Source organism: Pogona vitticeps, chromosome 5 (genome assembly GCF_051106095.1).
Source record: "Pogona vitticeps strain Pit_001003342236 chromosome 5, PviZW2.1, whole genome shotgun sequence".
Classification (NCBI taxonomy): domain Eukaryota; kingdom Metazoa; phylum Chordata; class Lepidosauria; order Squamata; family Agamidae; genus Pogona; species Pogona vitticeps.
Genome location: NC_135787.1, coordinates 183,584,311 through 183,596,748, shown reverse-complemented (window position 1 = coordinate 183,596,748; position 12,438 = coordinate 183,584,311). Strand labels below are relative to the sequence as shown.

The window sequence follows — 12,438 nt, the reverse complement described above, 5'->3', positions numbered from 1 at the left end:
GGGGTGGGGACAGAGAGAATAAGCCAGAAAAGCCCATAGAGCCAGTACCTCTGCTTCCTTCCTAGACAAAACTTCCTGAGGAAATGGAGGGAGCTCTCCTGAGGAAATGGAGGGAGCTCTTCTACAATTACTTCTTTGTCATTTTAATCCTTTCATTTAATATCTCTCGTATGCATTCCTGCGTGGCTTAAAATTTGAATTCTGTCACTGCATGGATAATGTCTTGAGGTTTTCACAGGGACACAGTGCCTTTTGGGGAAAATACTATTTATTTACAGTAGAAGAGGCCATGATCAAGGTTTATTAAACTTCAGTGGTGGGGAATTTTATAAGAACCAACGGATCAGTGCCAGGGGGGCTGCTAGACTTACACTATGATGGGTCCATTACTTGGAGATAGGTTGTGGGCCACTCTGTTCCAGTCTTCTGCTGAAATGCTAGCTGGATAGATCAGTGAGTTAGGTATCTGTTTGCAGAGCCAGAGGTTAGGAGTTTGGTTCCCCACTATTCATCCTAGAAAAGTCAGCTTTATGGCCTTGGGCAAGCTGCACAGTCCCAGAATGCCCCTAGAATGGTAAACCTCTGCCTAGACAACTTCGAAAAGGGTTGCCATAAGTCAGAATTGACTTGATGGCACACAGTTATTGTTGGATGGCTAAATAGTTCAGTGATTTAGGCAGAGGGTTTGCGTTTGATTCTCCATTCTGCCTCCTGGGGGAACAGCCACCCCATGTTTTCATCGGCAAGCTGCACAATCCCAGGATGGCTCCAGAAGAATGGAATGGTAAATTACTTCTGTGTATTCGCTATCTAGAAAACCCTGGAAAGGGTCACTGTAAGTCAGAATTGACTTGACACCACACAATTTTTATTATTAGGCTGGAAGAAAGTGGAAACAGAGAAAGCCTTAGGTGTATGCTTGCATGTACCCAGAGACATTATAGCTATCTGGTGTTGGCTGTTTAAAGCTTCACATCTTGATGCATCTTAATTTTGAAGGTCCCAGTGCAAAGACACACAACACATCTCTCTGTATTTTGAAAGACAGAAATAATCTGAGTCAACTTCATCCCAGACAGCCTCCAATCAAAACCTTGGCTGTGATGTCCTATTTGTAGTCTGTGTTTGCTTGCAGCCAGTTTTCTTTTACTATGGTAAATAGTCCATGTCTTTTTCAGCACTGTGAAGGCATATTAATGTCTTTGCTCAAGTAGCTTTTCTCTTTCTTCATCAGGGAGAGCTTAATTTCCCCAGGCAATGTTTGGCTGTCTTCCAAGTGTGGACCAGAATGGTAGAAACAGCCCAGCTTTTCTGGCACTGCAAAGTATATTTTACTTTTATGTGAATTCTGTTTCTATTCCTACATTACAATTATTCATCAGCTACAACAGCTTTCTAAGCTATAAGCTCCTTAAGACTGATTTACGTTCTTTGAAACTATTGTCTTTTGGCTAAGGGAAAAAGAAAGACAATCCTTTTTATTGAATCCCAAGTTAACAAAATGTTATTTACAAACCAAAATAAATTGTTATTACATGGCCATGTGACCATGATCCAGAGAGGCACATAAATAGGTTCCCTCTGCTTAAGACAATAAGGAATTGTGTTTCTCAACAACAACTTCTTATGATATGATAAACCATCTCTGGCATTGTGTCAAATGGTGTTTGAACAGACATAGAACCTGCTGTTCAAATGAGAGAAGGCAATGGAATCGAAAATGCCACTGAGAAGATATAAGTCTTTGGATGCCATCATTAAAATAAGAACCTAAGAAAAACTGGTGGATTGGACACCTGCTGGAGGTGAGATAGAACCTTCCTGACCAGTAGTCTTCCATTGCCTTAATCTCCATGAAGGACCATTTATTTAAACCTATTTTAAAGCCATCCATTTTGGCATCCATCCCTACATCTTGCAGCAGTGACTTTCATAGTTTTAACTATGTGCTAAGCTTTAAATGTAAATGGTTTATTCATATTTGTTTTTTAAAAAGCCACCAGGGTACTACTTTGTACACTGACTGAAATCCAGTAGCACAACATATGCTGTGAAAGGCTGATGACATAATCAGCTGCAGCAGTTTTTCAGAAATTAATTTCCCAAGACTCCTTTGGGATCCCTTTGGTCTTGGGGAAGCTGTAGGAAGGGAGGAGTCTTTAATTTACAAGAAACTGTTGCAGTAAATGATCGATTTCAGCCACTGCATAAACAGTGGAAATGGTACAATAATATATGATGGCCATCAATTGGAACTGTTTTAAATAGGGATTGACAAATTCATGAATGATAATGCTTGATTCCCACCAGCAATGGTGGCTGTGTGAATTGTTCGTAGTTGCTAGGCAAGATGGGAGAAAAATGTTATTGGCCTCATGCCCTGCTTATGGGCCTCCCATAGACACCTGATCAGTCAGTATGGAAACAGACTGCTAGACAAGATGAACTTTTCAGCCTTACTCAGCATAACTTTCTCCTAATTTTGCAGTAGGACTTATTTATCTTCAAAATAGGTACTTCATCTTCTTCAAAGTGGCTATTACCAAAAGGTATTTATTTATTGGAAATTAATCTGGAACTGTGCAGTCAAGGATACACAGGCTGGCTCTTCTCCCAGAGAGCGAAGTGGGGATCAAGCCATCAACTCTTGGCTCCATAGCCGGGTGCACTCAGTCAGTCAGCCAGCCAGCCAGCAGGAAGCTGAATATAATCTTCAAAACAATATTTTTAAAGAAGCAGAAATACATAGCAGAAAAACAGATGGGTACTCTCATTTCATCAGTGACTGCAAAGTAACCTGTAGAAAGGTCAGAAGAATACATTGCCACCCATCTCCAAAGTCTTCCTTAAGATGTCGATTGTGGCCAACTACCTTAAGGCTCATCATAGAGCTAAACAGTTTTTGTTAATGAAAGTGTTAGAGTTGGCATTGGTTTTGGAAAACCTCTTTCATAGCTGCCACCCGCTGAACTTAAGTTGGCCAACACACATAGTTTAGGACCTCAAACATTTAGCAGAGCTCATAAGGAGCTAAGTACAGGAGAAGGCAGCTCTTAAGGTACAAGCATAGCTGGCATTCACAGTCACAAGCAAGCACATAGAGGGACACAGGTCATGACAGGAAGAACATAACCATTTTGATCCTGTTGAAGGGGATACCTATATTTTTAAACATCTCTGTTCTGAGAGACATTTAAGTTGACAGCACATGGAAACAAAATGGATTTCTTCAGGAGTTTGTCTCTGATTCACATTAGCATAAAATCCTTGAATTGTCCAGGCACCCCACTGAATGCCTACAAAGAATGACAGAGAACAAAATGTTGCCATTTTTGAAGAATTGAGTAGTGGCCTCCTGTTGGTTTAATGGTCTAATAAATTAGGTGCCTATAAATTAGAATGAGTGATATTTATGAAAGTCTTTGAATCGCTTTAACTATATTACCTAAATGGCAACCCAATTATTAGATGTAACAAATCACCCAATTATTGAAGAAAGGCTATAGAGGATGGCTGTTACCTTCAAGCCATTTGAAGGTGTGACTGCAATGCAGCATGATACACAATCTCTTTCACAATTGTATTTGGTTAAGATAATCATACAAAGATCCCATACTGTTTTGATAGCACTGGCTCTCAATCCAATGGAATTTGGTATGTACCCACAGCTTCCCTTCTTTTGAAACTGCCCACCAGATTATCCTTGGGTCTCGTTTCTTCTTCTTCTTCTTCTTCTTCTTCTTCTTCTTCTTCTTCTTCTTCTTCTTCTTCTTCTTCTTCTTCTTCTTCTTCTTCTTCTTCTTCTTCTTCTTCTTCTTCTTCTTCTTCTTCTTCTTCTTCTTCCTTTCCTGTGCAGAGGTGATCTACTGCTAAATTACTGTATCAATGCAGTGATAACATGATATAGCATTAAACCTGGTGGTTATTTTGTTTGTTTAAAAAACATTATAGGGTGAACAAAGATCACAGGGGTGAGTATTCCCATTGTCCCAAAATATCATACCCCACCTTAATACACCATCACCTTAATACCACAAAGAATCTTGTCCCCCATTCTCTTGTAGAAAACAATCACACAGGCAAAACACCATTCAAATACAGTAATTCTAGCTTTAAAAAAAGAGGCCTCCAGCAACAAGGGCAACCGGGGGCGGGGGAATTCCAAATTGAAAACAAGAGCTGGGTTGATTCAAATTGGCCTTGTGTCATGTGATAGTTGAACAATATTTTGAATTCCCCGATGCTAAGTTGTAGAGCAAATCCCAAAGTATCTGTCATTATAATCACAGTCTGAATCTCCTCGCACCTCTCTGTGCATGTTAGTACTAAATGGATCAGAACTATCGACCTTGTATGGACTTAAAACACTTTCCCCCATACTATGGCCAGAATCCAACTTTGATTTATGATTGTGTAGCTGAAATCATGTACGTATGTTACAGTGGCAGATTGCTGCTAATTAATGAGATGGTGCTTGTGTTCTGGAATGCACTCCCACTTGAGCAATTAGATACATGCCCGGCAACACAACTGGTACTTTGATAATGATCAGTAGTTTGCCACTCCAATTTACAGGACTGCACTTAAACCAAGCATAGATCATGATTTGGATCCTGGCCAGTAAGTGTTAACCTTCCTGGATTAGATGTACTGATCACCCACTAAGGATCTTAAATACCCCTTTATGACCACCATGAGATCTCTGTCATCCTCAAGGACAGTCTCTGACCCTTGATGACCACTGATTACTATCATCATGTTAGACCTTTTTGCATTTCATTGCTTCCACCTTTCCTTTACTGTATAAAGTTACATATAATGAGGCTATACACTATGGTCAATGACCTGTTTGGAGTGAAAGGGCACTCACATAAATATTTCCTCACTAAGCAGGTCCTGATCATGCAATCAATCTTGCAAACTTGCACAATGGGGCCCTTCTGCATTCAAACCTGTTGAAGTGGGTTATAGTCCAAGAAAGCTCATGCCAAATAAAACTTAGCAGTCTTTGAGGTGTCACGTGACTCCATGTTTTCCTTCAACAAACGTACATAGCTCCTCTTTGAAAGATTCTTATTTTCTAATGAATCATCCAATATTTTATATAGGAACATTGTAATTTACACTGATGGGACCACCTAATGACTAAGGATGGACTTTGGTTCAAGTTTCAATCCATCGACCTGGTTAATAGTACTGTACTCTGGAGAAACAGAAATCCTACCAAATGTACAAGAAATGTCTCTATCTTTGAAAACTGCACACTGCAAAATATATACATCTGTATTTTAAATGTTCATGCTAATGGGAAACATTTGAAAATAGAGGTAGTAATTCCATGTAGATAAGTAAATGACAATGGACCATGAAAAACTCATTATAATTTCATTGTGATTAGTGGCCTGCTCTGTGCATTTAGTCACTCCCCTATGCACACATTCTCTAAGGCACACACTTTAGCAAATGTAGCAGAAGTGCCAGTGGGGAAACCAGAAAAAAGAATCTTAATGAATAAATAATTCAATTGTCTAAGACAATGTTCATATTACATAGCTCCCCTTTGGGTGTCACAAGTCTGTCTAACTGGACATTGTTCAGTTGAATGTTAATGGCTCCTGCAGCTGTTCCTGTGCTTTTCATGATAAGCTGTAAAATATACCCTTTAGTACGGCATGACAGTCATTTGGTTCTTACCAAGGTGATGAGCCTTAATGTGGGCTCTATAAATAAATTTCCATGTGTGGAAGACTAGCATGTTGAGAAAAACGGCTGCTATAGAGGAATTTCATTCCTTTCTCTTCTTTTTGTTTCTTCCGCAGGGGAGTAGAATGCACTCATGTGTGGTTCCACCTACTTGTCGTAAGTGGCACACACAGGCGTAGATTTACCATCTCAGTAATAACTAGGTCTGCACTGTCACAGTTTATTGCCAGCTTTGGGCCCAAAGCAAGATGCATACCCATTGCCACCACAAATCTTTATTTTCTCTATTTGACCACCCCACTCCCCCGTCACAACAAATTGTGATGCAGCAAACAGAGTTTGAGGTGCCAAGAATTGCAAAAGGGGAAGGAGCAGAAGGGTGAAAGAAAAATCTTGACATCACATGCCCAAACAGTGTTCCACTTCTGCATCAACAGCCTCCTCTTTCTTCATGGGAGAGAGGCTGTCAGCCAAGTTGAGCAATGGGAAAAAAGTTGAATGGACATCCACCAGAGGACTACTGTCTTCATGAATTAGCTCTGATTCCCCCCTCCCTCAGTTATTGTAAGAATCAAGAAGTAATGTTTCCAGATGACTGCCTCTGGGACAGTTCAGAGTGGTTTCCTCTATATACTGTAGTTACTGCTATGTACCAACACAGTAGCTGAAATCTCGTTGCTTAGCATAGTGAGTTGCACTAGAGTAGGCCCACTGGAGATTTGTTGAGTCAACTTTTCCATAAACTCCATTGATCCAAATGGGCCTACTGCTTGCAATTTACATCGGCATAGAATTTCACAACTAGAATAGGCCCATTTGAATCAATGGAACCTATTGAGGAGCATCACAACATCACTGATTCAATGGGCTTACTTTAATGTGATTTAGTGTGTTAAGCAACAGGATTTTAGCCAGTTTTTAGGAACATTGCCTTTAAGCTGCATTGTCAACACAGCAAGGGCTTAAGAGAATGGTTGTTCTAGGTTTTTTTCACCAGAATCAAAGAACATGAGAGACACTGCAGACTAAAACAACTGGAAAAATCAAAAGTAGCTGAACATGCCCTGAAACAAGCTGGACATGAAATTCTATTTCAAAACTCAGAAGTACTGGACAACACCAGCAATCATTATGTTAGACTGCACAGGGAAACCATTGAAATCCACAAACACTAGCAGAGCTTCAACAAAAAAAGAAGAAAGTCTAAAACTCAACAAAGCCTGACTCCCAGCACTGAAAAACACAGCCTGCAAAAGGTCAACAAATTCTACCCAGCCACAAGGACCAGTGATCATGCACACAAAATGCCAGCTAACGACACCCATCAGTGACAGATCATCTCTCCTCGTTATCACAACAACACACCACCACCAAAAAACACAGTGATCACCATAATCACCCAATCTCCTGAAAAGGACAAAAAGGTCACCCCACAGCTATAAATACTCAACTATCCCACAAAACTGCACCAGAACACAGAGTTCTGACTCCTGTCCTCTGAAGATGCTGGCCACCGAGAATGGCAGAATGTTAGGAAGAAAAACCTCAAGAACATGGCCAGACAGCCCGAAAAACCTACAACAACCATTGGATTCCAGCCATGAAAGCCTTTGAGAATACACTTAAGGGAATATGGCATTTCTTCTCTTGAAAGTCTGCCAAAGCATCCACCAAAAGGATGGTTATGAAGAATGTGTACCAAATGCAAGACCCAGTTTGCATTTTGTTTCAGAAGCTGTTTGAATTAACTTGGGAATACAGGAATTCGTACTTCACTACAATACCATTAGATAATGACAGTAAAATAAGCCATTAAATTCCATTAAAGACCTGATTGAAAAAAGACAGTCCTCACTTCCTACCAAAAATATGAGGGACCTGTTTTTCAGTATCTGCATTCACTGATGCTATCCTGCTGGTGAGCTTTTGGTCCTCAGCTCGACCTCAGCATGATCCCTGCCTGCTATCTTCATAGTCTACATGGAGCTGTCATGCTTGTTATTGAGTGGGCCCAATGGACAGTTCCAATGGACAGAAAATGAAAATTATCCTCCTTAAATCATGCCAACATTATATAGAGCATTGAAAAACTTGATGTGTGTACAAGAGAAGAGTTTTCATTGTTCCTTCCATGGATCCATTATCATGGATCAAACATGTCCAGAATGATATGAAAAAGTCCTACCATGTTAGAGTCAGTATGAATTCAATGCATGTGCACAATTGTTTTCTGTAGGAAAAACATGGCACACTCAAGACCCCGACGAAAAACCTTCTGACTGCCACAGGGTTATCTTGGATCCCAGCCGTATGTCAACATCTCTCAGAATCCCCCTACTTTCTTATTCCTCATAATCATTTTTAGGCATTTATTTCTTGGAACTTGTCTGTCTCAGCTGGCAAACCATGCAAGTTCCAGAGACTGGAGAGGATTAACATAACATTCAATGCAGGTAATCACCTGGTGTCATATGTAGCATGAGTTGGGATTGAAAATCTAACAGACTCATTTTATGTAGTTTCCCAATTTCCATTGGCATTCCCATCCCATAACTTTTCCATACTGGGTTATGAGAGGATATTTCCTCTCTGTATATTTGAGTGAGCATTCCCCACCACCATATTTTCCTTTCTGTACACATGTTAACTTTGCCTAAAGCATGTTTGTAAGCCTTTTTCAATGCAAATGGATTCATTTAATCAGTCACATTTTTGAAATGTATGTACACATGATATTGTTCATATTTTTCCATTCAAAATGTATTGCAAGGCTCCCAAATGTGTACGTTTCTGAGGCAGATGCAATCCATTTCACTGACAGGTGCCAAAACGGGTATTTCTTTAAGAAAATGTAAATCCAATCTCTTTTCCTTCTCTAAACAGCAGAAGGCAAAAACATCCCAGGATTACCAATTATTCAAGTGCAACAAAAGAGCATTTAGAAGGCTGGATACAGGAAGTGTGGGGGAGAGCTCCTCCTGTAGAATGTTTTTAAAAATCCTGAAAGAAGAGTCAGTAGCTAGTGTACAGCTTTAAAAGCATGAAATGTTTAAATAGAAATTGATTTAAAAGATAATATTAAACACCTTGGTACTTTTGGGTCTTTCCTCTGGGTTCATTCTGGCATAAAGGTGCAACCTTTTGTGTTTTTTTTAATTGTTTCACTTAAGGAGCATTCTTTTGTATAGGAATAGGCATTCTTCAGTCTCGAGAGACTATGGTATCATGCTCCGCATGGAGGACTTGGAACAGCGTCTAGTGTGGCTGAGAAGCCCAATTCAAAAGTGACAATCCCTTCCACACTGAGGACAAATACAATCTGTAACCCGTCTATCTCCCTGATTTTGCTGCTTTTGTGACAGCCACTTTGCTTCGGCCTGCTGGACAAGGGTCTCTTCAAATTGGGAGAGGCCATGATGCACCGCCTGCCTCCAGACTGAACGCTCAGATGCACTGCATATAAAGAGAAATTAAATAAAAGTACAATCCAGCCTAGACACTACTGACCTGAATATTATCCATTAAGTTGAATGATTCCCCATTCCCATGAACCATTAGGCAATAAATCAAGGGAATCAGTGGGAATGTACTTGGTGATCATTTTTTTGTTTGCTACAGAATGCACTTCAGCAAGCTTAATGATATATCACTTCCAGATGCCTTAACCTCTCTTCTCTAAGAAGTCAGCAGTTTCTTCCAACGGATTTCAGTACGAGTGACTGGGAGTCGTCTACGTAGCATTTTCCATATTTCATCTGATAAAACCTGGAGGCTTTCCACCAAGCCAATCTGAAATTTGTTGTCTTCAGATTCAATTAATTTCTCAAAATCCAAGGCAAACTGAGTCCGGTTAATCAAGTATATAGATTCCTCAATATTATGGCTTGCTGTCCAATGGAGATTAGCTTTTCTGAAGTAGTGTATCTGCAGAGTAATACTCCCAGTGACCTGTGTAACTGGGGGAGTAATAGCAAGGGTCCATTCAGATTTCCAAAGAGCATTCCAGAAATGCTTATACTGATGGCTTTCAATGCACACCACAAAAAATGGGCTGCTTTTGAGGGTCTTCCAGTAAACACGACAGTTTCCTGAAGAGAAATGCTTTTTCACATAGTTTTCTAAAGTGACATTAAGGGTTTCTCTCCATAACTCTACACCATCTCTTCTGGCCCCTTGATAATGCAGAATTTTATCAGCTCTTCTTGTTAGGTGATCAAATCTGAAAGAAACCTTGCTCTGTGGATCAAAGAACCGATTCCCTCCAACATCATTGTGCCGAGTCACTAAGGAACATTCCCCTCTTATGCTCACAGTTGTAAAGTTGTTCCTGGTGTGATTGGCACACACCTGAGCAGCCTCATGCCTCATGAGATGATCGTCACAAACCAGAAGACGAAGATCTTCGAAAACATTCCTGAATTCCCCTGGTGGAGCCTGTTGCAGCAAACCACAGATTAAGTTTATTTTCTCTTCTGTAGAGAGGTCATCTTCTTCTTTAGATGTCATGATCTGTCTTTGGAATAAACAAGCAAAAGATGTGGTCAAAACGTGGTTTTTGGAAAAGGCACCAAGCATCTCTATGTTTCAGATGAGCATGGAAATTATTTTTTGTTGATAATAGTGTCCAAACAACACTGAATGTATGCTTCTTTTTCAAACATGCATCTGCACAGCTTATTCTAGATCTTTCCAAGACTAAAATAGATCAAGACAATCTAGAACTAATCTACAATTTTAACTTCAACTTACAGTTCGCTTTAGTACTTCTGAGGGTCAACACCATGGCCTAAATCTTATTATGCTTGCTGGTGTGACTCGGTTTGCATAATTCTCATTGTCAAATTGCTATAAATTAAGACGTTAATAGAAGGCATTTGCTGTCACCCTTGAGATCTGAGGTGCCCCTACCATTGAATTCAGTGGAACCTATTTCTTAGCAAACATGTTTATCAGTGAACTGCAACCTTATCAGTATTTATTCTCTTAAATAAAAATAGTCTTATGAATGTTGTAGAAGTCAAATGTTCAGCAAGTCTGTAGCAGGCAAGGCACAGTGATATGGTGCTGTATTTACAACCATTCTGAAGGTAGCTCCTTCAGGACCAGCTGTTAGTCTTGCCAGAGGTCATGATTTGAGAGTTGAGATCTATAGCATTTTCCAAGCCGTGAAATTTCTTGGTCCAAAACACTTCCATCGTGGTTTAAAAGAAGAAAGTCCTGCATCACAGAACAAATTTTTTTTGGCAGCCAGCACTTCCACATCCTTGTCAGCATGAAACTTCTAAATGTGATTTTGAACAGTAAGGGATGATTGCAAAGTATTAGGCTGGATTACAAACCAAGATCCAAATTCTTGAAAATACGGTGAGCTAGTTCATAGTTTACCTTCTTGGGCTCCATAATCACTGCAGATGGAGACAGCAGCCAAGAAATTAAAAGACACCTGCTTCTCGGGAGGAAAGCGATGACAAACCTTGACAGCATCTTAAAAAGCAGAGACATCACCTTGCCAACAAAAGTCCGAATAGTCAAAGCTATGGTTTTTCCTGTAGTGATGTATGGAAGTGAGAGCTGGACCATAAAGAAAGCTGACCGCCGAAGAATTGATGCTTTTGAATTGTGGTGCTGGAGGAGACTCTTCAGAGTCCCCTGGACTGCAAGGAGAACAAACCTATCAATTCTAAAGGAAATCAACCCTGAGTGCTCACTGGAAGGACAGATCCTGAAGCTGAGGCTCCACTACTTTGGCCATCCCATGAGAAGAGAGGACTCCCTGGAAAAGACCTTAATGTTGGGAAAGTGTGAAGGCAAGAGGAGAAGGGGACGACAGAGGATGAGATGGTTGGACAGTGTCACAGAAGCAACCAACATGAATCTGACCCAACTCCAGGAGGCAGTGGAAGATAGGAGGGCCTGGCGTGCTCCGGTCCATGGGGTCACGAAGAGTCGGACACAACTAAACGACTAAACGAATGAGTTCATATTTTGTAGGGTTGGTTTCTGAAAAACTAGAATCCTTGTTGTTTCAAATGTACAAAGCAAGTATACAGGCTCAAGGTCCCTTAGCAGAGATTAGTCATAGCTAACAGAAACTGGCTGTGTGAGCCAGCTGAGGCTGCGGAGGGAAAAAGGCATCAGCAGGCATGGGGAAACCTCAAGAGTTGTAGAATAATAAAATATATAGGGAGAAAAAATCCCACGGGGAACTCATCCCTCATCCCATCCAAGCACAACCCAATGAGGACCATGTTCAGGAACCATGGATTGAGAAATTGTCATCTGGAAAAGAGAAATGGACATTTGAGGTGTTGGGTGGAATGGAACATGTAGGCTGGCTGAAACATGAAATAGGAGCACTCTGTCCTGCAGGATTTTATTGCAGGTCCACCTAGTATAACAACATTTGAAAGAATCCAAGATGCTATTAGGTTTTCTGGAAATTGCTCGGTGGTTGATTTTTTGATTGTGGTATACTTTTTTTTACCTACCTGAATATCAAAGGACTGAGAACATTATTAGTAGCCTGCAGGTAGTACACTCAGATAGCAGACCACATAGTAGTTCTTGTGATGATGGAGTTTCCAAGCATTACTTTATTTGCCTTGGTCTGAGGTCTTCATGTTGTTATCAGCTAAACCTGTCTCTGCAGTGAAAATCTAGTCATCTTTACTGTGATATCAGCAACGCAGAGGTCACAAAGGGAGACAAATTCACTACTACATAGCCTGTAGCACT

At 40.4% G+C, this 12,438-nt stretch overlaps 1 protein-coding gene across 1 annotated transcript; it reads right to left on the bottom strand.

Moving 5' to 3' along the window:
- Positions 1 to 432: 432 nt before the first annotated feature.
- Positions 433 to 11,594, bottom strand: CAPZA3 (capping actin protein of muscle Z-line subunit alpha 3). Its single transcript, XM_078376404.1, has one exon. The coding sequence runs from the start codon at positions 10,276 to 10,278 to the stop codon at positions 9,379 to 9,381; it is 900 nt and encodes a 299-aa protein (XP_078232530.1). The 5' UTR covers positions 10,279 to 11,594; the 3' UTR covers positions 433 to 9,378.
- Between the last annotated feature and the right edge of the window lie 844 nt (positions 11,595 to 12,438).

Coding starts and splice junctions, on each gene's coding strand:
- CAPZA3 (XM_078376404.1), bottom strand. CDS start 10,278: ATGCTTGGTGCCTTTTCCAAAAACCACGTTTTGACCACATCTTTTGCT.